This window comes from Myotis nattereri (genome assembly GCF_964212035.1).
Source record: "Myotis nattereri genome assembly, chromosome: 2".
In the NCBI taxonomy this organism is placed as follows: domain Eukaryota; kingdom Metazoa; phylum Chordata; class Mammalia; order Chiroptera; family Vespertilionidae; genus Myotis; species Myotis nattereri.
Window position 1 is genome coordinate 169262036 of NC_138076.1, and position 27763 is coordinate 169289798.

Here is a 27763-nt window from a genome sequence, read left to right on the forward strand (position 1 = left end):
TCAAATAAAGCCAAGTTTATTATTAGGAAATTGATCCAATAAGCATAGTAGTTCCATAAACTAGGATATTTTAAAAGAGTAAAATAGATTTGTCTCTATACTGATATGGAAAACATTTCCCAGGAATATGGTGATGTGAAAACAAACTGAATGTTGGGTGAAGTGAGCATGGGGTGAGATAGTGTACATACGCATAAATTGCAGACTGTCTGGGTAGAGAACCCAAGAAAACTGTTGGCAGTGGTTACTTCTGGATAGTGATTCGGGGTCTGGGGATGGACTGGGAGTGGAAAGTTTATAGTCTTTAAATTACCTTTTTCACTGTGTGCTGTTAGGGAAAGAACTATTAAAAAAAGCTGTTTTTTAGATAACATAAAATCAGCTGTATTTTAGGGAACATAAAACGAGTGCAACGTTTTCCTTTTCCTCTTACCTATAGAAAACTTGAGAAGAAAAATATTTTCAGTGTAGATATTTAGACCACGCATGAGAGCTAGAATGAGAAATGGGTGCTGTACGACCTGTCTAAACTATATTTTCAACCTTACCTCCCTTCAGATTGCCTCTGCATCAGCCACACGTGACCTCCCTCTTTTCCGTAGGGGCTGCCTGCACCATGCCTCTCAGCTCGGCCTTTCCACCTCCCCATCCCCATGCCCTGGGGATGTGCAGTCCCGTGGTGCATCCTGATGGTCCTGTAAGGCCCACGTCAGGGGCCATCTCCAAAAATGTGTCTCTGATTCTTCCAGATGAAAGGCATTATTTAGGTATATAGGTAACCTTCCCTATTAAATTGTGAGCCCTACAAAGGCAGGATTAATGTCTAATTCTTCTTTGTTGAATTCAATCCTCTCCCCCACAACAAGATCTAGAACAGTGCTTGCCATGTAGCTGATTCTCAAGAATGTTTCACTGACATAAACGAGTGAATGAATAAGTAAGAATTCGACTTTGCAAAACGGAAAACAAGTCTTTGGGGCAAAACAGTGGCTCTCATCGTTGTTGCAAACTTATCAGAAGAAAAAAAAATAACTGAAAGGTTTAGTTCACCCTCAAATTTTAAGTAGGCTGTGGAGATGTAATGATAATAATCACAAGGTTATTGTGGTTACTCTCCCGGGAGTGCCTCCTTCATCTGAAAATTCAAAATAGTTCAGAGTATTTCTGTTAAGAAATACTGTTCAAGATTAGTATTGCATTGCTAAAAGGGCATTTGTTGTTAAATTGCTATTTGCAAAAAGGATACTAGTTGTCATTGTTGGTTTACAGCAATTTCCTTCGCTTTGTTGATTGTTTGCTTCGATTGTAGGTGAATTCATTCTGTTTCTCTGTCCCTGTCTCTCTCGCAATATTTACCTTTGTGGACCACTTATCATTATCCTACCACCAAAAATATGCAACATCGTGTTGTCTATAATGACAGTGTTTACAAAACAAGCCAGTGAATAGCCATGCCAGTAAGGGTAAACCTAAAAAATAAGGGTCTCTATAAATTAAGACCAGACTGTCAGGTGCCTTTATGCTTTAAATTCAGTGTTTTACAATTGGGCCTACACAAGGGATAGACAGAAATGGAATTGGAGCTATAGATCCATCGACATATAGCTCTCAGTGCTGTTCATTTATTATAGGTATTTGATCATTACTGTTGTGTTGCAGAAATGGGCTTCTCATTATCAGGAGGTTTGTTCTGCGTCAGCATAGCTTTCTAAAGTCTCTAAACCTTTTTCAGCAAATTCTACTAAACTGGAGTGAAATTGCAATAGTCCTGAGCTATGATTGCTTTATTACCTTATATATATTTCAGAAAGTTAGAATCACACCCACCAAGTAGATAATTTTGCTCTTAACGTAACAAAGATGGTCTGGGTGATATTTCTCAAGTTATTCCCTGTAAATGTTACATTGTCTTTTCTGTGCATTCCTAAGCCAGAAGTTCTTTGCCTCCCAAGGAAAGACCAAATTGTCTTAAAAACAGGGCAAAGAGGAAGTCAGTAAGGAAACCCTGCCCTTCCGGATGATCCTAGGAGGTCCATGGGTTGGTTGCATTCATCTTCTGTCTTGTCAATCAGTTACTTGTTTTTAAAATTCTTTGAGTTATAATCACTGCTCCCTAGAAATGATCTGAAGAGAAAATTGTCCTTCAGCTGGCAGCAAAAATCATGGGCATTAGAGTCTCTTGTTTGGGAATAATAATACTGGAAGGGGAGAAATGGCACATTCAGGCTTGCCAACATTGAAACACATGTAAAAAGGACAGTGACAGTGCCACTGAACTCTATTGAAATGCCCCGGAATAAGAAGCTTTTCAGAAATAGGGAAATGAGAAAGTGGTGAGCGTTGTGCTACACAAAATGAGTGCCTATTTTGTAAACAGAAAGAGTTGGCAATCATAGGCGGTGAGTCCCACTCATTGTTTTTAAAAATTGAGCAGCTTTGCTTAGTTGGTGAGTCATCTAAGATGTGTCTGATAAGGGGTTCCAAGAAGTCACTTCTCTTGGCCCCAGAGAGGTAGGAGTGTGTTTCTGCATGCACATGCGCAAGAGAGTGTACATGGAGCTCAGTCCTATCGGTGTTGAGTTGCATCCGGTACATTTTGGAGCACCGCGTTTTTCTTAGCTTGCAAGAAGCAACTTAACTATACTAAGGTTTTCATAGGATTATTCACCTCCATGATGCATAGGATGCCTTTTCCGTTCACTGTTCTGGGTGATCCCCCAGGACAGGTGGGGATCAGCACAATAGGTCAGTAGAGTGCAGAAGTTTGGATTTTCAAGGTTAACTTGAACTTTATTACTCCCGGCATGGTAGTTGGTTTAGTAGATTGGGAAAACTGGCCCTGGGAGGGCCAGTTAGTTTTGCTTTGCTCTACTGCCACAGGCTTCACTGGACATCAGACACATGGTATCACTGACCCATATCTGTATTGGCCAACGACAGCCTACAGGCCAAAGCCACCTGCAGCCTCTTTTGGTATGACTTGCTAGCTGAGAATGGCTTTTATTTTTTTAAATATATGTATTTTAAAAGATAGTTATAACGTACACATTGTTTCAAGGGATCTTTATAACAATCCTATTTATTATTCTCATTTTGTAGATAAAGTAAGATTCATAGAGGCTAAGTAATTTGCCCTGGAGGACACTAACTGGAGGTGGGAAAGGGAAGGGACACAGATCATTTCTAGGGAACAAACCCATTGAGACTTCCTCTGAACTCTCCCATCTCTCCTTAAATGTGCACTGTTACCATGGAAACAGTAGGAAAGTATGAACGAAGCCCCAAACCCATCATTCCTAATGGAGTGGAAGTCCAAAATGCCAAGTATAGCACACTCCTTTATTTAATGATGAGTACTGTGTAATAATGAGTGCCTGTTTTGTAAACAGGAAGAGTTAACAATCGTAGCAGATGAGTCCCACCCATTGTTTTTAAAAATTGAGCAGTTGCCCTGACCGGTTTGGCTCAGTGGATAGAGCGTCAGCCTGCGGACTGAGGGGTCCCGGGTTTGATTCCAGTCAAGGGCATGTACCTTGGTTGCGGGCACATACCCAGTAGGGGGTGTGCAGGAGGCAGCTGAATCGATGTTTCTAACTCTCTATCCCTCTCCCTTCCTCTCTGTAAAAAAATCAATAAAATATATTTTAAAAAAAAATTGAGCAGTTGTGCTTAGTTGGTGAATCATCTAAGATGTGTCTGATAACAAGTCAATTCTCTAGGCCCCAGAGAGGTAAGAGTGTGTTATCTGTACACACATGTGCAAAATCCCACATGGACTTTTTCTGTCACTGAAGAGGTACATGTTTACAGTATGATAAAGGGGGCATCATTTTAAAATGATGGGAAGGTTCTAGGTTTGAGGAGAAGGGAAACCAGTTATTCTTGGGAATGGAAGGAAGAGGAAGGACACACCAAGAGTTATAAATGGAGCGCCCACAAAACCCGCAGCTCTACTAAGGACTATAGGCAAAACAGAAAGTGGTATGGGCATATGACTTTCTTCCTGGTATTAACTTCCTCATTTAAAGTCAGGCCTCCTCCTAACTTGTTTAACCTCACAAAGTGTCAACTAAACTGACAAACTATAGTTCCATCTGCATACCTCTTTTAAATACTTCTTTCTTTTTAGGAATAAATCTGTTAGATATTATTTGCTTTGGTCATCAGTGATACATATTTCTTTCTCTAGACAAAATAAAATATCTAACCAACAGTGAGGCTTGCACCAAAGAATTTAGATTTACCTACAAGGAAACACATAGAATGAATTATACAAATAATTTACCACCACCTGTTCCCTGTCCAACCTTTAAAAACCATCCTTTCCTTCCTTAGTTCAGTTGGTAAATATTACAAACAGTCACATGCTATCAGATCCCAGGGTGCTGGGCCTCTGACCCTTAGGATGTTGAAATTTAGTCAGAATTTAATGACTAAGATGTCCACTTCAGGACTGAATGATTAAATGTTTCTGCTGCTTTTCATATTTTGTGAGCTCTTTAAATGAAATAGGGGCTATATTAATGAGCTTGGGATTTAACCACACTCCCCAAAAGGGTTTGGAATAATAATATTTGAAAGGCTATTTATATTTTTTTGTTTCAATACTTGTATTGTAAAGGTAAGATAATCATTAAAGACTTTTTTGAAAATGCATGAAATTAATTTAAAAAGTATAAAGAAATCATCCAAAGTGTCACTGTTCAAACTTGAGCTCTGTTAATAGTTTGATGTATTTTAAGCTAAGTTTTTGTCTCTGCTCTCATTCCTACACATTTTCTGCACATTGCCTTGGGCGGACAGCATAGCGTGATGGTGATAAGGACTTTGGAGTCCGATTCCCAGGCCTGAGGGCTCTGATGCTATGTGACTTTAGACAAAATATGTAACCTCTCTGAACTTCAACTTTCTTGTATGTAAAATAGATAGTAATTGCACTACTCCTAAGTGACATGTTTTTAATACGTGCTTAGCGTGGACCTAACATAACAAATACCCCGATATTTAATTTTAGTAAAGATCAAGAAAATGTTTTATTGATTATATTGAATTCCCATTAAAGTAAACTAAAGCTCCAGGAAATGCATTTGTATGTCAAAGGTAATTTTGAAATTTTCAAAATAAACTTTCACATGAATTAGGGACCCAGGACACCTTATCTCCTTCCACTTGACTCTCAAGAAATAAACCATTCTTCCTCTGTGTCCTCTTTCCTCTCCCCTTAAGCTTCCCACCTGCCTGGCTTCCCTGGGCCAGGAACCACGCTGCACCCCCACCTCTGCAATGACCCGACTTCTGACCACAACCTCTTCTACTCCCAGCACCCAGCCTTGCATACTCGCAACGTCTCTGTCCCTGAATGTCTGTGTTTCCTCCCCTGCTCGGCTTAGATGGCACGGTCGCTCACTTACAGCCTTCTCTTTCCCACCCGCTAACTTTCCTTTCCCACTGGCTGGCCAGCACACTAGCCCGGGAAACCCCCACATCTGACCATTCTCAGTTGGGTTCTCCAGGACGCCCAGAGCTCCCTTCTTCCCCAGCTAGCACTGTGCACCGCTCAGCAGCGCTTTTAAATCTTTACTTCATACAGACGTTTCCCTTGGGAAGAATCGGAGGTGGAATGGGAGAGCCGGGGGAGCTAGTGGCAATAAAAGATGAATGAAAACGTGCAGGAGGGGGAGACTGGAAATGTAGAAGAAAGGTAAGAGGTAGAAGGGACTGAGGGAGAGAGAGGTCACAGCAGGGGGAAGGACTGGAGGATGGTTGGCCAGTAAACAATATGTTTCCTTGTACCGAAGTTTTACATTTTTGTGTAGATATTTTGCCTCAACCAGCATATATGTCCTTGAGTTTTGGAGTGAGGGCCTAAAGATGGTGGGAGATGCTGATGGATGAAGGCAGGATTGGTGATAAAAATCACTTTTCCTCCAGTGCAGGGGGTTTTATGTGGACTTTCTGCTCACTGGATTGAGGGTGGTAACAGTTTTATACCTTTGACCAGGTTTAGAAGAGGAGGAATTATATAGTGTGCTGAACCTCATATCCCTTTTGGAACGATAGAGACATGGCTGGTGGAGGAGTGGAGGGGAGTTGAAAATAAGAAATATATACCTTGGTGAACATGTGTTTTATTTCTAAGCACAAAGCCAGATACTATTAAGACTATGAAAAACTTGCCCGAGGCCATGAAGGATAAAAAGAAGACTCTTTGGCCTGGTGCCCTGGTCCCAGGGCCTTGCCATGGGAGTAGGCGTGGGGGAGGCAGCAGCAAAAGACTCTAGCCTGCTGGGTGTGTGGGGGAGGCCAGTCTGCGATCCCCATCAGAGGGCCCAGCTCTCTGCTCCTCGGCGCCTCCCAGGACTGAGGACTGAGGTTACTCCAGGCCTTTGGCGTCACTGGCTCTCTGGCCTCGAGAGCCCCAGGAAAGGAATAGGGCTGGGATGAGGCAGACAGGAGTGGGTGGAAAGCATATACCTTGGTGAATATATACCTCAGGGCCCTAGTGCCCCGAGGAAGTCAACCAAAGGAAGTAGATAAGCCTCGCTTTCACACTGAGGGCAGGTCAGTGACTCAGGGAATGATAATAATTCAGCTCTAAGTGCAGTCTCACCTGCACAGCGTGGGCCACGTTACAGGTAATTGCGCGTGGCACCCACCTGCAGACAGTGTGGCGGGCGGGTTAGCCCTACTTCAGTGGTTGTGAGAATCAGAAACACTGAGATGTACATACCACAGGGCCGAAGAGCAGCTTAAAGCCCTGCTGCTTCCAGAGGGGCCCGTGGACCAGCATGACCGGCATCACCTGGGAGCCTGTTAGAAATGCGGAATCTCAGGTCCCACCCCAGACCTACTCAACCAGAATCTTCACTGAAACAAGATCCCGACGTCACTCACACACACAAAACCAAGAAAACCTGCTCTGCTGCCCGTCACTGGCAGGGAGAGGCGTGCTGGGGAGGCCGGGAAGGGTTCTGTGTTTTGAGAGGAGTGGGTCCTGGGAGAGCTGAAAGCACTCACCTGCGTGGCAGCCCCATCCGAGCTATTTCTGGATCCGCAGGGGTGACGGCGGCTTCACCTCCGCCTCTTCCAGGGGCTCTGCTGCCAGGGCGGGAGTACGTCCTATGATCTCATTTTATAACGAGGCTGTGTGTGTGTGTGGGTGTGTGTTTTAATTTATGTGGATGACATTGGATAATAAAATTATATAGGTGTCAGGGGTACAATTCTGTAATACATCATTTGTTTATCGCATAGTGTGCTCACCACCCAAAGTCTAGTCTCCCTCCCTCACAATATATTTGACCCCCTCACCCTCCCTCACCCCACTTTCCCTCTGGTAACCACCCTCCTGTTGTCTGTGTCTTTGAGGTTACTTGCGTTTAGATGTCACAATTTCTGTGTCTCTGACATCTCTGACCGGATCCTCAAACTGTTCTCGGATCTATTGTAGCCCATTAGACAATGTGTTGGTCCTTTCTAAGAATCCACTTTTTAAAAATTTAATCCCATTAATGCTAGAATCTATTATAGCCTAAAGCAGTCTTCGAATCTTACATATAGAATTTGGATCTGCAGGGGTGACCTGATAGGAAAATATTTTTGTTCTTATTCGCTTTTAGTCTTTGGAGGGAAGATCTGTATTTTGGGAGAGATGAGAGGAGCGTCCTCGGAGATTGGGTGGCCAAAGGCAAAAGCTTTCATACTCTCTCTGTGCAGGTCCTCTTGTCTGGGGTGCAAGGTTATGTCTCTTACGCACATGATCAGGGAGTTCTCATCACTGTGGGAGGACTTCATTCTGCTGTTAAGTGTGGGGAAGAGGATAAAATCCCTGCTAAAATCTTCCCTGATCAACACTTCCCTTACCTGAAAAGGAAAAAGAAGCACCTTGGCCGGTATGCCTCAGTGGTTAGCATGTCGTCCCCCACACTGAAGGGTTGTGGGTTCGATTCCCAGTCGGCATATGCCCAAGTTGAGGGTTCAGTCCCTGGTTGGGGCTCGTGTGTGAGGCAATGGATTGATGTTTCTCTCTCTCTCCCCTGTCTCTTCCTCTCTGTCTGGAATCAATGAAAAACTTATCCTTGGGTGCAGATTAAAAACACACACCCGTCTCCCATTAAAAAAGAAAAGAAAAAGAAACAATAGGAGTTTATGAAGAAATTCTTTATCTCTTGCCAAGGGCCACAGGCCAGCTGAGCATCATCTACAAAGAGATTCAACCGAATAGAATGTGTTAAAGGGGACCAAGAGCAGTTTCCAAGAAGTTTCTTTATAATATTTCTTTTGCTAATAAGTAACCCATTTGCCCGGATGTAGGGCCTTTGGTTAATCATTACGTAGATTTTAGTAATTATCCCTTCTGCTAGGCACACAGCTCCTACAAGGTCATACTCTTTGCTCATTAGCTTGGGGCCCAGTGGTAAGTCCCCCCCTCTTCCCCAGGTCAGTCCCAGGAGAAGTGGCTCAGCAGGGTACGTGGTCACTCTAGCGTAGCGCGTGGCTAATCCTAAGATTGCCTCCATCCCGCCTCCAGCTGGGAAGCCCGTGCTGTTCTGTGCCACCCAGAAATCTTCCGTGGCCTGTCACAGGCACATGTCACAGTTGCCACTTAGTGTTCAGTGCCCCTAAAATCATGTGTGAACTCTGAGCGGAACTCGGAGCTTACTTCTTCCACATAAATATTGCTTATCTTAAAAGATGAAAGAAAAATCATACCACAGCTGTCTCCTATATCTTACCCTCTGGCGGAGCAGATCAAATCATGTTCCCTTACATATCTCGAAACTACTGGAGCGGTTAATAAAACATGCTTGCTCTCAGTTTCTTGTGGCCCTCGGCCAGAATAGATAATAAGGGACTTACCCTCTTTATCACCCTCCTGTTTAAGGATCTTCGCTGACTCGGTCTATAGATGAAGGCACTTCCTTACAGCCATATCTTCATTTAAATCCTCCTTTATTTGTTAACCTCCATCCAAAGTGCTCAGGTTTCTATTCTTTCTCCCAGTGTTTGTCTTACGTCTGCTGAGCTCTGTTCCTCTTGTGTTTTCTGGCCATCTCTGGCAGCCCACCTACTCTGCAGTTGATCATTTTGTACTCCCAGTGGATATGGGGAAAACGAAGTGCCGTAAAACCCGAGAGAGCTCGGGAGCAGTCTTTCTGTCTGGGACAAGGGAAGGCACCCAAGGAAGTGACATCCAAGTGGCCCAAGGGCAGAGGTTCAGCAGGTGTGAGAGGTGGTGAGAGGGTTTGGGAGCGAGACAACCCACGCAGAGAGAGCTGCAGGTTTGCCAAGGACTTGTCAATAGCACCTGCTAGAAAAACAATTGCCTTACTTACTCAGACAGAGAATCAATTACAGTCATGTACGTACTATGCTAGGGATGTATTTCCCTACATCAGGGAGTGAGTGGTTTCATCTGGGGGATTGGAAATGTTTTCTTTTTAATAAATAGGCTTCAGTTTCCATGATGATGTCTGTTTTAACCAAATGATATAGACATAATCTATGTAATCTGCCACCTTGTTTTAACTGTGCTTTTTCTTGAGGAGGATTGGATAATGAGCCAGAAGTACTAAAACAAAAACAGGAGTTCATCATCCAGAAACGTATTTTCATTGTGCTTGATTGTGAAAATGTTTCCCATCCATTAAAAGAGGTGCTTATGCTTTCAAGAGGAACCAGGTGCAAAGAAAGTGAATGATCTCAATGGTCCAATATATAGATTCATAAATAGCCATAGAAAATTGGATAAAAGAATGTTAGATATTATTTGGCTTGTGTCTTTATATTATAGGTGAGGGATCTAGGGATGGGAGAAATTGGGCCAGTTGCCCGAAGTCACATGGTCACTGACCTAAGGGTCACAGCAAACCTTCCCCCGGCCCCCCCAGTCCTCACACCCCCTCCTCATTCCTTACTCAGAGGGAGCAGGGCACATAGGCTGCAACATCTCTCCTTCATAATGTTTTAGAGTCATCCCAACTGAAATGATCTCAGATTACTATTTAGGCTTTGAATTACGTAAAGGATTTGAACTGTTCGTTACTCAGATTCTAATGGGCAGTTCTTTATTTGGTAGAACATTTTGATCAAGGATTTTAAAGAAGGTATGACTAATAGATTCCACAATTCGGATACCATCTACAAATAGTGTTAACCGTATAAACAAGCCTCTGGCTTTCTAAAACATAAGGTCAGAGTATGTTCTTTTATAGTTCTGACATGATTTCTTTTTTTTGCTTTAGGGTACTTTTGTCTTCGGTGACACTGCTGTCTATATATTCAATAAACCTTCTGTTGATCTGTTCAAAGGAAACAGGTAAGCTGCTCATAGGTCTACTTTTGTTAAAGGCAGGAGGAATGATTTTGATGGTGATGAAATTGTAAACAAATGATGCTCTTCCTGCTCAGAAACTTGATTATTAAAGAAAAAGAGTACTTCGGCCGACAGTCACTGGAAGACCTATAGTAGTATTTACACAGAGAAATAGATACAGCAACTATAAATTAAATTGTCATGAAGAGTGCACAATGGTGTTGTAATTTAAATAAACCCTCAATTATACCTCTTTTTTTTTTCTTCCTACTTTAAGATGACTTCATTTTAAAGGCTTTTGTTTTTCCCCGGGTCTTTATAAATTCAGAACAAGGATCCCATGTTTTTTATATTATAGCCTCCAAGTTCTAAAAGTAAACAGAGCTTTCATTCTCTTCCATGCCTATTTCAAGGAGAAAATGTTACTTGCGAGGGACTATGGGAGTGAGTGTGCTAGGAAAAGATTTCAAGGACTCTGGGCAGTGTAATACCTGAAGTGTTTATTTTCTATTCCTGGGATAATGGGTTATGTTTGTAATACTTTGACTTTTGCATTAGCTAAAATTACATTGCCCGACTGTTATTGTATATAGACGACTCCATTTAACTGGAACATTCTGTAATAAATCGAGGGTCTAACCATTGTCTGGTTTAAACATCAGTCTTATGAGAGATTAAACAAAAGTTTAATTTAGCCTGACCCATATTACTTCTGTGAACCTTTTGAAAATGTCAGCTGAATTGTCATAAAGAAATAGAAACACTTTTTAAAAAGTGGATGGCTTTGAATCTTAGTATTTATTGAGAAAGGCTAGTTGATTACTTTAGAATTTTGCTAGAGCCAAATTATTATTTAGGTAGACCTCTTAACTGCTCTCTTAGGTGAGTTGCTTATTTTTGAACTAAATTTTACAATCAGAATTCTGATGGTGTGACTCTTACATGTTTCTGAACTTGTTATTATATTTAGAGTACATGAGACATTGAAGGAATATGATTAAGATAGTTCTTTGTTAACCTAAACATTCAGGTTATTAATTCAAAAAGAGCCTTTTATCCCAACTGTCAGGATTTTTATTTTTAAATCAAATCTTTATTTTAATGATATTCACCAGACCTGACAACACGTCCGAGTGGGGAATTCCCCAGTAAAGTAAAAGGACTATTTAAGGTAGTCAGAAATAAGCCTTATGACCTAATGGTTGAATTGTAATGCTGTTGTAGCCAACCTGAGAAAGGAGAATTCGTGGTCATGTCTGACATTTAAAAATGTCAAGAGGCTGTTTTTTTTTTTGTTTTGTTTTTTTTTAATTTAAATTCTTTATTGCTTAAAGTATTACATAAGTCTCCCTTTTCCTCCATTGACCTCTCCTCAGCCACCCCCACCCTCCAAGCGAAATAAGCCAGTCAGAGAAAGATAAATATCACACGATCTCACTCATTTGTGGAATATAATGAACAACATAAACTGATGAACAAAAATAGTCAAAGAAGCATCAGACTGTCCAACCTATGAGGGAAGGCGGGGGTGGGGGGGGCGGGGGAGGGAGGCGGGGGAGGGAGGCAGTGAAGGGGTAAGAGATCAACTACAGGACTGTATGCATGCATAGGAGCATAACCAGTGGCCGAGGTTGTTTTACAACGAGAATGCCCTTAACCCTTGCAAAGTCAAGAAGGCCATTTGTGTGGCTTTGAGAAAGACATGAAATAACTTGGGGAATAGTCAGTAGCGTGATGAATCTTGGCTAGTTTTAACGTTTAGACCCCTGTCATTTCTTGTGTTCTCAAATATGATGTCTAAATAGGTTGCATGGTTTATGAAAAGCTGGGAGAGCAGGTCTTCGGCACCACGGGGAAGTTTGTCATCTTTGGAGCCACCTCTCTACAGAACACAGGAGGTAAAACCAAACACAAGCATGCTTTTATACTTAACTTTAAAGTAGGTGGCCCTGCTGGCGTGGCTCAGTGGTGGAGTGTCAGCCTATGAGCCAGAAGGTCACGGTTTAATTTCTAGTCAGGGCACATGTCCAAGTTGTGGGCTCAGTCCCCAGTGTGGTGCGTGCAGGAGGCAGCTAATCAATGACTCTCGCACCATTGATATTTCTCTCTCTCCCTCGCCTTTCCTCTCTCTGAAATCAGTAAAAATATATTTAAAAAAAAATAAAGTAGGTAAACTTTATTATGTTTTCTAATTCTGGTGGGTGGGTGGTCACATGAATTTTAACATAATTCAAGAAGTTATCATTCCCATTGCTAAAACGCAACATGGAAAGTAAAGTGGAGACAGCAGTCACTTATTTAAAACCAAGGAAACTGTGAGAGTATCTAACGCTGTCTTTGTGTCTTACTGAAGGTTACTCTAAGAGCAGGCTGGTAACCTTTTATACGGCTTGCAACATGAACCGCAGTATCTTCTTTCTAAAATGTTCTCATTTTCCTCTAGCAATGCTGAGCTACCTCTTCATAGTCAAAAATGAACTACCCTCTGCCATAAAGTTTCTAATGGGAAAGGAAGAGACATTCTCGTAAGTCATAGACCCTTTTTTTTTGGTAAGGTAATTAAAATGTTTTTAATCGAAATGTGGGCTAACCAAAGTTTTTGTTTTATGAAAATTGCCAAAACAAAATTTTCCCCAGGCTGTTTTTTCTGTTTGTTGTTTCTCTGGAGTTATCTAAGTAAAAGAAGCAGAGCGAACCCCTTGAATATGAGCATTTCCAAGGCAGATTCATCGGTCAGGCTGCAAAATGGTAGATGCTGCATTTTCTCAAGAGCCTAAAGTCTATGTCTAGTTTCTGTGAAATGGAACAGATACAGAGTATTTTTTAACACAGATGTAGAACATGCAAAAAAAAAAAAAATTGAGACCCTTTTTTAAAAGAAGGGACATAGCATTTTGGAAGCAAAACTTACATGAGCCACCTTCGTTAAAGATGTGGTTAACCCTGGAAAATGTTGCAGCCACATTTGGTACAGCCGTTATGTTTTGACTCTCTCTTGTTTTACTGTCCTTGTGGGTCTTCGTTTCTGTTTTCTTTCAAGAGAGAATCATCGAAGCCATAGCCCCAGTGTTCTATAGTCAGGATTTAAGGTCCAATGCAAGAGATAAGGGAGAGAGCCTGTGGTGACGTGTTTTTCGAGGATATTAGGCAAGCAAAACAAAAAGGAACTTTCTCTTTAAATAATTGATGAAACAAGTTGTAATCTGACAGAATGCAATGTGTGCATTCAGCTTTGAAGCCATGTAAATAATTCAAAGGAATGCCACATTGGCCAATAGAGGAGGGAAAGAAAACAATATCCCTTCTTCCGTCACACGGGGGAAAGACAGCAGTAAAGGAGTCGTGGTTGCGTTAAAGTGTTTGGATAAAACCTGAATAATGATAAAATTTAATAACAATTACAATATTAGTAAAAATTTTCTAAGGAAATATGGCCTCCCCGCTGATCTGTCTTTCAGAGCCTGGTACGTGGATGGCCGTGTCCTGGTGGTGATTGTCACCTTCAGCATAATTCTCCCTCTGTGTCTCCTGAAGAACTTAGGTAAGGAAAGATCTTGCTTTTATCGCAGTCTCTACCGTGCCCAGATAAATCAGAAACCTAGGAAAACGAGCAACTTTGCCCTCAACTTCCACTTATACAGTAAAAATTAAGTAAATGATAAATTATAAGTATTAATCAGTCTCAACTTTAATATGGGATATAACTGTGGCTCAGGTGGTTGGGCGTCATCCTGTGCACCAAAAAGTTGCCAGGTCGATTCCTGATCAGGGCACATGCCTGGGCTGTGGGCTCAGTCCCTGATAGAAAGTGTGCAGGAGGCAGCCAATTGAGTTTTCACTCTCTGATCTCTCTCTCTCCCCCCCCCCTTCCTCTCTCTCTAAAATTAATAAAAAGGCTTTTAAAAGCAAAACAAAACACTGGTCAGTATGTGACTTCCTAAGCAATCATTCTAGGGAGCTATGGGGGCCGGCAACAGGCAGTGCATATTTCCAGTAGCACAAACTTACAGGCTATTCTGAGAAAAGTAAAAAAAAAAAAAAAAAAAAAAAATGGAATTCTCCTGATTATTTAGGCAATTTGATTTTTAAAAAATCTAATATCAAGACCAAAAGTTGCTTCTATTTATTCCCCAGAGTATAGTGAATTACTCTTAAATGATCCAAGTCTAACCAACCTCAGTTATTTGCCTCATTACAGAGAGAGAGAGAAGTGAAAGGTCGAAAGTGGAAAACAACCACTGGGCCATATCCATTTGGTTCTGACTTCTCTAGGTGTGCTTATCATCAGAGACGAGTGTGTCTGATGTTATGGGAGTTTCACACATCGAGTGATGTGGCCGCATTGCCGGCCAGTCCAAACCTTCTAAAATGCATTTCCTTTCATTCTGGGCTAATTCCAGGCAGACATTTAAAGTTCTTCCCAAAATGATTGCTAACCGTGGTTTTTTTGTTTTGTTTTGTATGAAGAATATCCAGCCTCTGTAGCTATTCTGTAAGATCTATAAGTAGACATTAAACACACACACACACACACACACACACCCAAACTACTTAATGTTCTGGTTTCTGGGTCTGTGTTTAGGCTTTTGTATGTATATACACATAAGCCTTTTCAGTTTAAGTAGAGAAGGGCCCTTCTCCCCCAGAGATGAGAATAGTGCAGCCCCCAGAGGCCACTTCACTCTGCCTCTCTGGAGGTTACGGTGGTTGGAGATCTGCCAGACACTCTAAGGGGAGCAAGGTGAAGATCCCCAGATGCTCAGTTTATCCCTAGAAATCACTCCCTCTCCTCTGTGCATGCCTCTCATTTGGGAAGAGAAGGATTGTGGCTGATAGCATTATGTATACAACAAGTGCATAATAAAGAGGAATGGATTTGGCCTTAGGTATCCATCAGCGTACAGCAGCAGAATTCCATGACTAAGTTTGGGAGGCTGTTTTCCCCTGGATTCTGGGAAGCTGTTCTCCAGTGTGTCAGGGAGAACTGGAATCAAAACTCATAATAATGTTTTTACTTAAAGTCACATTTTTGCCAAATCAAGTAGCACTATCAAAGAGTAAATCTTACATTCACATTGGCATGTCTATATACATTTGAACCCCAAACTGTGCTGGAGAAAATGCATTACCTTGGCTGGGGTGGCTCCGTTGGTAGAGTATCGTCCCGTGCACAGGAAGGATGCCTGTTCACAGGTTGCAGGTTCAGTCCCCAGTCAGAACACATATAGGACACAACTGATTGATGTTTCTCTTGCACATTGATGTTTCTCTCTCTCTCTCTCTCTCTCTCTCTCTCTCTCTCTCTCCCTCTCTCCCTCCCTCCCTCCCTCCCTCCCTCCCTCCCTTCCTCTCTCTCTAAAAGCAATAAAAACATATTTTTTAAAAAGTCATTGAAAGAAATAAGGTGATGGATGAAATAGTAATTTTAATTTTTTTAAACTTTTTTTAGGGTACCTTGGCTATACTAGTGGATTTTCCTTGAGCTGTATGGTTTTTTTCCTAATAGTGGTAAGTGTTGGTTGGAATGGTTGGTTTGGTTTTGCCATAGTACAATGCTATGTAACCATTATTCCTTAGTTGGCTCTATTTGATATAAAGTCTATATTGTTTCTCCTATTTTTTTTAAATATCAGGTTATCTACAAGAAATTTCAGATTCCCTGCATTGTTCCAGGGCTAAATGCAACAAGTGCTAATTCAACAAATGCTGACATGTGTACGCCAAAATATGTTACCTTCAATTCAAAGGTAAGTTTCCTTATCCTTTAAATATAAAAAAGAGCATTTTTATTAATGGCATTATATTTCTTATTCTTGTAGTAAGTAAACTGTTTTAAATGCATTCAATCTCAAAAGGACACAGTCCCCTGCTTCCAAATTCCACAAGCCATTTAGAGACCTTTGAGAAATATACAAATACTAGTAGCCCATCGCGCAATATCACGCACAGTAGGCCGCCCGCCGCTTCCTCAGGAGCCGGGGGGATCCGCAGCGTGCCCCGGGAACCGCGCTGCTTCCACGGGAGCCGTGCGGCTTCCACGGGAGGCAGAAGCGAGCTGCCGGCGCCCACGGGAGCCGTGCGGCTTCCACGGGAGGCAGAAGCGAGCTGCCGGCGCCCACGGGAGCTGCGCCGCTTCCGCGGGAGGCGGGAGGGACCCGTGCTGCTTCCGTAGGAGGCAGGCCCGCCGTCTCCCCTCTGGGCCTGTGCTCGGCTGCGGAGGCTGTGGGCCGGCCCCCCTATCCCTGTCTGTGTCTGTCTGGCTCCAGGGGGCTGGCCCAAGCCGGACGCAGCAACAAAGCAAGCATTGCGCCAGGCCGCTCATGCTGCCCACTCTCAACTGCCACGCCCGCCCCCCCCCCCCCCCCCGCCCCTCCGCATCCCCGGGACTGGGGGACTCCGGCAGGGCTGAGAGGACTGGGCACTGCCATCTTTGTGGTGGAGTGATGGTTAATTTGCATATTTCCCTTTTATTAAATAGGATTCTATTTCATGCTCCCTCTTTTTTTTTTAATATGTTTTCTTTATTTATGTCAGAGAAGAAGGGAGAGGGAGAGAGAGATAGAAACATCAATGATGAGAATTATTGATTGGCTGCCTCCTGCATGCCCCCTACTGGGGATGAACCTGGGACCCTTCAGTCCACAGGCTGAAGCTCTATCCACTGAGCCAAGCCGGCTAGGGCTTCATGCTCCCTCTTAACCCAGCTTACATGTAGGACAACGTTAAGCATTCTCTGTGAAAATGTCTTTCTCAATGATTGCCTCAGCCCTTTCCTATAGATCTATAAAAAATAGATTGACAACATCCTCAGCCCACTGCTTCCTATCTGGTGGTGACTAATAGAAATGCCTCCAACTTCCCCAGCTTACGCATTTGAAATACACATGCCACCCCAAGTTGGTACTGATGAAACCGTCCTATTGTGCGATATTGTTAATAGTATAGGCAGCAGTGGACTGTGGGACTGTCAGGCTTGGACTTGAGCCCTCAAGCAAGTTACCCAACCCCACATGTAAAAACAAGTATTCTATTCTGTATCCTACCGGGTTTTTGTTGTTGTTTTTGTGTTTGTTTGTTTGTTTTTAAGAATGAGGTGGGTTCAGTGCTTGGGCAAAATTAGAGGATGACAAATGCTACCTTTCCTTCCAGTTTCTTTTTGCATAAGAAGTTATGTTGAGCCTGGCCAGCATGGCTCAGTGGTTGAGCATTGACTAGGAATTAGGAGGTCACGGTTCAATTCCCTGTCAGGGCACATGCCCACATTGTAGGCTCAATCCCCAGTGTGGGCTGTGCAGGAGGCAGCTAATCATGGATTCTCTCTCTTCAATTATGTTTCTATCTCTCTCTCTCTCTCTCTCTCCCTCTCCCTTCCTCTCTGAAATCAATAAAAATATATTTTTTTTAAAAAAAGTTATGTTGAGTTTGAAAGTTTTAAAAAGTCATATCTAAGAAAACAGATCTGTCTCTCTATCACTCTCTGCCTCTCTTTTACCTCTAAGAATGAAACCAAAGTAGTGAATGTGGAACTATTTTTCTTTTTTAGAAGCCACATTTTAAGTCTGTTTAGATGCAGCCTACATATATAGCAAAGAGCATAGAGGTGGAAGTCCTGGGTATGTCACCTGACCTGCTGGAGGGGGTCAGGAGAACAGCAGTGGCCTGCCTACTGCTCAGGCTGTTGTAGGTCTCCGAGAGATAATGTAGGAAAAGTGCAATGTAACTGGTTAGCGCCATGTAAAAATGGGTTATGCTATGTCTGGAGGATGTAAAATACACTGCAGGTGAGTTGTGTCTCAAACCTCTCTGAGCCAAGTGCCTAATGTCTCAAGCTAGATAAACTCTCTTTGGAAAGCTGTTCCTATTTTAGATATCAAAGCCCTCCTAATAACCAAATAATCCAGGGATTCTGAAGAGCTGTCAGATAAAACTACAGCTCAGAAATACTCGCTGAATAATTTTATGATAAAAATACCTTTTTTTAATGTTTTTTTCTTTCAAATAGACCGTGTACGCTCTACCTACTATTGCATTTGCATTTGTCTGCCATCCATCAGTCCTGCCAATCTACAGCGAGCTTAAAGAGTAAGAGGTTTTTGTTTTTTCACCTTGATCATTTTATAACCCCTCATTAGCAGGCAAGCCCTGTATTAAAATAAACAGACTCATATAATGAACCCCACGGATTCATCACCCAGTTTTAACATTTACTTTCTGCCATTCTTGAGCAAGTTCTGCATTTTAAGAAAGAAAAAAACAAAAGAGGAAGAAAAACCAGAAACCTGCAATATATTTTGGATGTAAATATAGAAAGTGGTACACTCTGTAGGCTTTTTTTGTTAAACTGGTTTTTCAAAGACTGTATTACTTAGGAGAGTTCAAGTATTTGGGTTGCTTTATGTTACTTATATTTCCTTGGCAGGTAGAATATAATGATCTTCAGATTCAATATCTGTAAACTGCTAGACACATGATATCTGATTTGCCTGTTGATTTAGATGGAAAAGGCTGGTAAATCAGGCAGAGAAAAATTAATGGTAAGACCACAAACTAGACAAAAGAATTCTGTCGGTCATTTTAAATGATTACGATGATTCTATGGATTCGATTTTGATTGCTCTTCTAGAGAAAACTAAAGGCCTACTTATACATTGCCTCATTGGTTCTCTTTTTAGCTTACCGTTACCAGACTTTATAAAAAAAGTCATTGTGTTATAGTCTTAAGCTCAGAAAAGATATACAATATAGTTATTTTGTATATTCAAAATATACCATTTTGAAACAAAAATAAAGTGAATGTCACTTAGCATTGAATTCACTCATGATTCTTCCTCTTTCCTATTTAATCGATATAGGTAAATTTTGAAATATTTACATTTACTGATATCAGTGCTAACTTTATGATCCTGTATTTAGGGTATTTAAATTTGTCTTTGGCATCTTTTCAATTTTATAGCCCAGCTTTTAGTTTATAATTTTCTCGTGTGTACATCTCAGTTTTTCTTGTCTTCCATACTCCCTGTTATGACACAGCCAAATATGAGTATTGGTAGTCTCTTATTGAGAGCAAGCCTTGTAGACTAATTATTCAGGCAGTTAAAGCAACTTAAGGTGCATTCAAACTCGCAGAGTAAACTTGACCTAAGAGACAGCCCTTCATCATCACCTTCTGTGATCATTTGGGTGCTTAGTGCTGTGGAGACACGCAGACTTCTAGGTGCACCTCTGGGGCTGCTCAGTGGGAAAGCTGGAACCTAATAACAGCATTAGCGACAGAACACCTGAGGCCACGTTCCAGCTCTGCCTTTCTCTCCTGTGAATGCTCACTGTGGAGAAAATAGCAAACACAAGTATTAAAAAAATACTCTCTGCCCTTCAGATGAGAACTCAATGTTCTTTCCAAAGAATGGGTAAGAGCACTCAAGGAATGGTTAGTTCCCTGGGTCTCTCTCTCATTCAATACCCTTCGGTATAAAAGAAGTTATTCTAAACCGGCATAATTGTCTGGGGTAATTTCAGTTGGTCAGATCTGTTCTACCCTGATAGAAAGTGAAGTTCCTGTAAACACTTTTGTGTTAACACTGGTCTTTAAATTCAGTAACATGGTTTTTAATTTTTCAAATTCTTTTATCTTTGTTTTTAGTCGATCACAAAAAAGGATGCAGATGGTTTCAAATATCTCCTTTTTTGCCATGTTTGTTATGTACTTCTTGACCGCCATTTTTGGCTACTTGACATTCTATGGTAAGTAACTTCTGTCAGTACATAAATGTAGGTCATTGTAAGTATATTCGTAGAAATCATTATCAAAACAACTTTTAATGTGATAGTTAAAAAAAGTAACACATCTGTCCATTGATTGTGCTGTCTCTTCTACGTAAAGCAAATGGCACTGGCTGCTTTCCATATGCATGCAGACTGTACAATAGAATAATTACCGAAACAATACACTGTAATGTTTTTCAACTAATACTGGCCTTAAAAGGAAGAGCATTTTATAAGCATACCACCTGCACTGAGGAAAGTGAAAACTATATCAGAGAATTTCCTAATTGCTGCTGCGAATGGGGTCAGATTCCATTAATAGAGACACAGAGACAGATGCTGAACGGGAGAAAGAGCCGAGTGCCACACTCACGACACCTCACATTAATTAAAAATAAAGTGCCTACTTTTTCACCGGAGGTTGGAGCCTTGCAAGGAGGTGAAGGGATGACATAGAAAGTTTTAAAGGGACTGAAATCCGAGGTGCAGCCAGAAGCCCTGGAAAGGAGACATGAAGCCAGCACTTTTCACTCTCAGTGGCTGCTATGCTAGCTAGCTTTGGTTGTCTTTGAAATAACATTTCCTGAGGTTCGGAGTTGAGAAAAGTCCAAAGTGGTACATAAGCAAAATGCTCTTTTTTTTAAAAAAATGAGAAAAACATGCATGGAAGAGAAGAATTATTTCTTTTGTTTGCTTGTTTTTCTTTTCTTTTCTTTTGTTTCTTTGTAGAAAACCAAGCAAGAATTTATTGACCACAGCAAAAATATTCTTAGGAGAGTGAAACAGGGCATAGGAGAAGCAACAGGAGAGCGTGGGCGGGGCTGCCGTGGCTCACTGGGAAGTCAGAGAAAAGGGGCCCTGGAGACAGGTTCAGGGGGTGAGCCCTGGACAAGTTGCCGCTGCCCATTACTGGCCTGGTTGCAAGTCTCGTGGGGTCCCTTAGAGGTTAAGGGGATACATGCTGGGGGGAGGGGGGAAGAGGAGAGGGGGAAAAAGAAAAGGGAAAAAGAATGGCTTGGGTGTGCCCCCTGGAGGGGAGAGTGCTGAGAAGAATTTTTTCTTTTCTTTTTTTTTAAGAATTATTTCTTGATGTGATTAAGTCCCATTGGCACCCCTGCTGCTTGGCCACTGAAAGTTGAGCAGTAAGAGGAAAGTTTGAAAGAGGCTCCGAGTGGCCTGCAGTCCACCTATCCACTCAGCAGGACTAACTATTCTGCGTTGGTGGATGTGGCACCAAATGGGAGAAAATCTAAATTAAGAATAGCTTTGCCCTAACTGGTTTGGCTCAGTGGATAGAGCGTCGGTCTGAGGACTGAAGGGTCCTAGGTTTGATTCCGGTCAAGGGCATGTACCTTGGTTGTGGGCACATCCCCAGTGGGAGGTGTGCAGGAGGCAGCTGATCGATGATTCTCTCTCATTGATGTTTCTAACTCTCTATCCCTCTCCCTTCCTCTCTGTAAAAAATCAATAAAATATATTTTAAAAAGAATAGCTTTGTGCTTCAACCTGTGCTATTTTTAAAAATATATTTTTTTATTGATTTCAGAGAGGAAGGGAGAAAGAGTTAGAAACATCATGATGAGAGAGAATCATTGATTGGCTGCCTCCTGCATGCCCCCACTAGGGATCGAGCCCGCAAGCTAGGCATGTGCCCTTGGCCGGAATTGAACCTGGGGGACCCTTCAGTCCGCAGGCTGATGCTCTATCCACTGAGCCAAGCCAGCTAGGGCAACCTGTGCTATTTTTAATCCCAATTTACTCCTAGGATTAATTTAGTGTGAATTAAATGTAGCCACTCTGTGTAGCTTCTTCTCATGATTAGCATAAATTCCTTAAGTTAAAGTTACGATGGAAAGGGGGAGCCTGCCTCACACCAGGCATTTCTCTTCTCAACTCCATACACTGTTTTAACCGACAGCCCAGATCATTGCTTTCCTTGCCCATCAGTTGATACATTCGTTGTTGTTCCGGAAAGCTGTCATTCAGGGGTGTGCTTTGTTTCCTTTCCCTGCCCTCTTTCCCTCGCTTTAGAAAACGTCCAGTCGGACCTCCTTCACAAGTACCAGAGCAAAGATGACGTCCTCATCCTGACGGTGCGCGTGGCTGTCATCGTGGCGGTCATCCTCACGGTGCCGGTGTTGTTTTTCACGGTGAGTAAAGCCTCGGTGTCACCTGAGAAGTGCTGAGGTCTCACCTGTCCTTCTGTCTCAGGAGCCCGTCCCAGAGAAAGCCTGTTGCAGGTAGCTGTCCTGTGTCATTGAAACTGCCTCAGGGAAGGAGCCCAAGACTCTGTGGAGATTCTGCAGGAAGAAAGTGGGATCAGTGATATTGGGTAGACTCTGGTGGAAGGAATCTTCATTCTAATTGATCTGTCCCTCTTTTTTTTATAGAGAAATGCAGGTAGCATGGTTGAATCTCAATCATACACAATCAGGGAATGTAGAAGGACCAGGAGAGAACCCTTAGCCATAGAGAAAACGAAAACAGAAATTATTCCCCCTGAAAGAAAACAATCTACTATTGCCAGGCTGGCGTGGCTCAGTGGTTGAGCATCGACTCATAAACCAGGAGGTCACTGTTCGATTCCTGGTCAGGGCATCTGCCTGGGTTGCGGGCTCGATCCCCTGTAGGGGGTAATGCAGGAGGCAGCCGATCAGAGATTCTCATCATTGATGTTTCTATCCCTCTCCCTTCCTCTCTCTCTAAAATCAATAAAAAACATATTTTAAAAAAGAAAACAATCGCCGAAACCGGTTTGGCTCAGTGGATAGAGCGTCGGCCTGCGGACTGAAAGGTCGCGGGTTCGATTCCGGTCAAGGGCATGTACCTTGGTTGCGGGCACATCCCCAGTGGGAGATGTGCAGGGGGCAGCTGGTCGATGTTTCTCTCTCATCGATGTTTCTAACTCTCTATCTCTCTCTCTTCCTCTCTGTGAAAAATCAATAAAATATTTAAAAAAAAAAAAAGAAAACAATCTATAGTAATAAAAGCATAATATGCTAATTAGACCAGATGTCCTTCTGGATGACCTTGTGGACAAAGCCAAGGCTGTGAGGGAAGCCCAGGTCCCTGGTGCCTGCTGGTGGCCGGAGGGAAGCCTGGGTCCCAGGTGTCAGAGGGAAGCCAGTGCAGGCGGCTGGGGGAAGGAAGGCCTACTCTTGCATGAATTTCATGCATCAGGCCTCTAGTCTATCCTATATAATAAAGAGGTAATATGCAAATTAACCCTCATGCCCTCACAAGATGGCTGCCTACGACCAAGCCGGCAGGGGGGTTAGTGAGGGACGGACAAATGTCTGAACAGCAGGTTGCATGGGGCAACCAGGCTGGCAGGGCAGGGCAGTTAGGGGCGACCAGGCTAGCAGAGGGGGGGCAGTTGGGGGCGACCAGGTCGGCATGAGGGGCAACTGGGGGCAATTAGGCTGGCAGGGGAGGTAGTGAGGGGCAACTAGGCCAGCGGGGGGTGGGGGGAGTTGGGGTGACCAGGCCAGCAGGGGCAGCAGTTAGGGGTGACCAGGCAGGCAGGCAGGTGAGCGATTAGGAGCCAGAGGTCCAGGATTGTGAGAGGGATGTCCCAACTGCCGGCAGTCGGACATCCCCCATGGGGTCCTGGATTGGAGAGGGTGCAGGCTGTGCTAAAGGCACCCCCCCACACCCCCCGCTGCCGCCTGAATTTCGCACACCGGGCCTCTAGTTTATAAATAAAAACACATTTCCACCTTAAATCAAGCCCCCCTGCTTCCCAAACTGTTGTGCTATCTATAAATTACAGAACATTTCACAAATCCCTGTGCAACGATATGTCAGTTGCTGCTGAGAGCGTGAGTTTGGCAAGTGCAGGCCCTTATGGAGTCTTTGCTTTCTTTTCCCACAGGTTCGTTCGTCTTTATTTGAACTGGCTAAGAAAACAAAGTTTAATCTGTGTCGTCATATCTTCGTGACCATCATACTCTTGGTCATTATCAACTTGTTGGTGATCTTCATACCCTCCATGAAGGATATCTTTGGGGTCGTAGGTATGGCTTTAGGACTTCACACTGATTCTGCAGCAGCTAGTTAAGAAGCTGAAATTTCACAGTAGCAACTTCAAACTTTTTTTTTCTTATTTTACAGGAGTTACATCTGCTAATATGCTTATTTTCATTCTTCCTTCATCTCTTTATTTAAAAATCACAAATCAGGATGAAGATAAAGGAACTCAAAGAATTTGGGTAAGTCTTATGCCAGCCACCCCAATTTTTCTGATCAGTTTTCTGTATAAATGTACCAACTAAATAGTCCATCTCTGCCATCTAAGACTACTTTTAGCAGCCTCAAAGGGAGGCAGCAGTTCTGTAGTTTTCCCCTTTGGGAGATTTAAAATACTGTATCTCATCAGAATCCTCTCTATTTCCTCCCAATGGCTTTGGAGGCGTTCCTCTTGCTGTGCCTTCGCGCTGGCTCTGGCTGCGGCAGGGCCAGCTGCGAGATTGGGTGTTTGTCGTCCTGTCTCTGTGAGGTGACGCCCTCCCTTTAGCTCAGGGAACATGTGATGCTTCCTTTAAATGGCTGAGTTAGCGTAAAGAGTCTTTTTATGATTTGACAGAAATGCTTTGGAGCAACAGACCTGGATTCAGAAACTACCTTTCTATATTGGGATTCTTGTTTCCAGGTCTGGTGAAGTTCAAGGGCATCTTCAAGGTGGTGCACTTGGAGACAGTGAGGGAAGCAGGGTGGAGTGGCTGCTGCCTGGGTACCTTCTGGAGCACCATTTTGTTTGGCCTCGGAGAAGGCCCCTCCGCTGCCCTCCCAGATAGTGTAAGACTCCGATCGCACATATTGCCTGAGCCCACAGGCCCGGTTAAGAGGCGGAGGCAGGCGGGATCATCCTTGCGCACTGATGCTTGTGGAGCATCTTCTGCCCCCACAGGATGACCCCTGAAGCCATACATCCCATACCCTTCGAGTCCTTACCAGTAGTTGCTTCACAAGGTCAGAGAGGAAGGAGCCATCACTCTGGCACAGCAGTAAAATAGACTAAGATCCGAAAATGGTAGAGGCCTGTTGCCCAGGAATTCTCTGGGCCTCCCCAACCCAGCTCCCATAATAAAATGGTAGTAGGAACTACTGAATGGCGTTAGACAAGGGCTCCTGTCCGTTTGAGGACCCCCTGGGAGTTAGACCAGACCCATGGTGGTGAGCCCATGTGCATCCCTCGGAACCCCACCCCTCGCCTCCCCTCCTGCCCTTAGCCCTCCCTCCAGGCTCCAGGGCAGCCCCCGTGGCTCTCAGGATGCTCCATCCTTCTCTCCGTGGAGCTTTCATTGGATAGTCTCAAGGCCACAGAATTTATAATCTGTGTTCTCCAGATTCTGTATTTAATGATCTGTCCATCTGTGGCCTTCATGACCCCTTGAAGTAATTTAGATGTTTTCTTTTTTTTTTTTTTTTACCTTCAGTATTATTTTGTATTAGTTTCACGTGTACAGCATAGTGGTTAGACACTAACATACTTTACAAAGTGGTCCCCCCTGATATTTCCAGTACCCACATGGCCCCGTACATAGTTATTGCTGAAGTCACTTAGTTTCTGACACTGTTTCCTATATCACTTGATCAAATTTACTTTGCTTTTATATCTTTTTCCACGTTTCAAATGGAAATGTTTGCCTACCAGCGATAACCTAGGTTGGTTGGTAAAGAGAGATGAAAGGACCTGTATGTTTTCCAAAGCCATTTTTTTTTAAGTCATAATCTTAGTCGGAAAGAAGCTGTAAGGATGGCCAGTCGGCTGTAGAGGAACAAGCATGCCAGACAATCTTTCTCTACTGTCCTCTGACCCACACAGTGCACAAGTGCTGAGCCTCTCCAGTGTGGCTTACAAGGTTAAAAACCGAATCTCAGAGCAAATGCATCCAGTTCAAAACACAGAACGTAGAGGAGGCTCTGTGTAGTTTGTTCTTACTTTCCCATCCTTGGAGAATCAGATTCGCACACAGGTTCAGAAAGATTCTCACAGTTCCACAGTGGTTGTCACCAACTCCAAAAACATGGGTCAGCAAGGAGAGGGAAAGTGTGGGTGTTTATTTCTGAGGTGCCTGTGGGAAGTGTTTGCTTCACTGAAATAACCCATACTTTTCTGTTGCTGCAGGCTGCCCTCTTCTTGGGCCTGGGGGTGTTGTTCTCCCTGGTCAGCATTCCCTTGGTCATCTACGACTGGGCCTGCTCGTCAGGGAGTGACGAAGGCCACTGAGACCAGCTGGGAAGCACCAACACTCCCGTGAGCTGCTCAAGTCACCAACCACACATCAGCAACCCTCATCACTTCCTTTGCAAGTTTACAGAAGCAAACAGAAATGTACAGGATACTTCAAATGGAATCCCACTTTGGTCGCAAAACAGAAACCTGTTTCTATACCGGTTCGTGTCCCTCCAAGATCTGGGATCAATTTAAGGATCATGGATTCCCCCCCCACTTCAAATTTCACGGAATCATATTTCCTAGTACTTTCCACAGTCAGTTATTTTTCACTCCCCTCACTCATTTTTTTGTGACTTCATGGTCTCTTAGAACTTTGAAAACATGATCATCAATCATGTTTATTTATTATAGATCCAGATTCTGAAATAATTTTCCTACTGATGTGCAGCTCACACTATCTGTATCTTTTTAGAAGAGAAAATAATCTTGAATTGTATATATTTATTTTGCTTTACAGAAGAAAAAAAGGTTTCGTAAATAATTTGCCTATTTGGGTTAACATAGCACACAGGGATCATCGTTGGGGAGTCGCGGGGTGCGTGCATTGCAGGGTCCGAGCACGCCCTGGGTTTGAGGTGGCTCTGATCTCCCGCAGGCAGACCAGTGGCCTCCCGGGTACTATGTCCACTTCATACAAAGACATTCCCTGGTGAAGTGTTCTCTCCGCTGGGAAGGGGTGGAAATGATTCTTACCTTGGTAAACACATTAAACTACACATGTGGGGAATCTAGCAAACTAACTTTCGTTTCCCTTTGGCAACTTATGTCAAAGTTACTCTGGCCTGAGTTAATTTCTACTGGGGAAGCCCCATAACACCTTTGCAATAAATTGAGGAGCAAGAATACTGCAAAAAGATTGTCCAAAATGCCTAAGAAAATATTCCTCTGATGCAGATCGCCTTCAACCCTACACTGGATTGTGGGAGGGAGAAACGTTTTCTTACTAGTAAATGATAACCCCAGAAGCTTTTCCTCATGTCCACCAGCTTTTTGCACAGGGAATAAGGTGTATCTAACCAAGGATGATCTAAGTAATTCCTGTTTTATATTGGGTACTTTAGGGGGAGGGAGGGTGTCTTTAAAAGACTTGTTTTATATCTATAAATTTAGGTTATTATAAATACAAGATTTTTGTATCTTAAATAAGCCTCATTCCTATTTCTTCTCCATTAACAATCCATCCAGAGTGTTAGAAAGAGAAAGAGAGCCCTCAGAGATAGTCTTTGAGGAGAACTTGTGACAAAAATCACGGAGTACCTTCCTTTCCCCCATGAGGACCTCGATGTCCCCGCTGTTCCTCCTTGCTGCTAGCTGATGCTGGGCCATTCCTGCTTGCCCGCCCCCCGTACCCCACACAGGGTAGAGCTGCCCTGCACTCATACCCTAGCCCCTCTTCTAAAGGGAGCAGAAGGAAGCTACAGGGACTGAGAAAGGAGAGCGTTTGG

General features: G+C 43.1%; 1 protein-coding gene across 1 annotated transcript in view; it reads left to right on the forward strand.

Annotated features, from left to right (window-relative positions):
* The window catches only part of SLC38A1 (solute carrier family 38 member 1), a 70156-nt gene extending 42698 nt beyond the window's left edge, over positions 1-27458 (forward strand). The window contains exons 6-17 of the mRNA XM_081084130.1: positions 10245-10318; positions 12121-12213; positions 12759-12840; positions 13774-13856; positions 15765-15823; positions 15949-16062; positions 18318-18397; positions 19956-20056; positions 22109-22227; positions 23952-24093; positions 24191-24288; positions 26208-27458. Coding sequence (XP_080940256.1) covers positions 10245-10318; positions 12121-12213; positions 12759-12840; positions 13774-13856; positions 15765-15823; positions 15949-16062; positions 18318-18397; positions 19956-20056; positions 22109-22227; positions 23952-24093; positions 24191-24288; positions 26208-26309 — 1147 coding nt within the window. The 3' untranslated portion in view covers positions 26310-27458. The remainder of the gene's footprint in view (positions 1-10244; positions 10319-12120; positions 12214-12758; positions 12841-13773; positions 13857-15764; positions 15824-15948; positions 16063-18317; positions 18398-19955; positions 20057-22108; positions 22228-23951; positions 24094-24190; positions 24289-26207) is intronic.
* Positions 27459-27763: the final 305 nt, after the last annotated feature.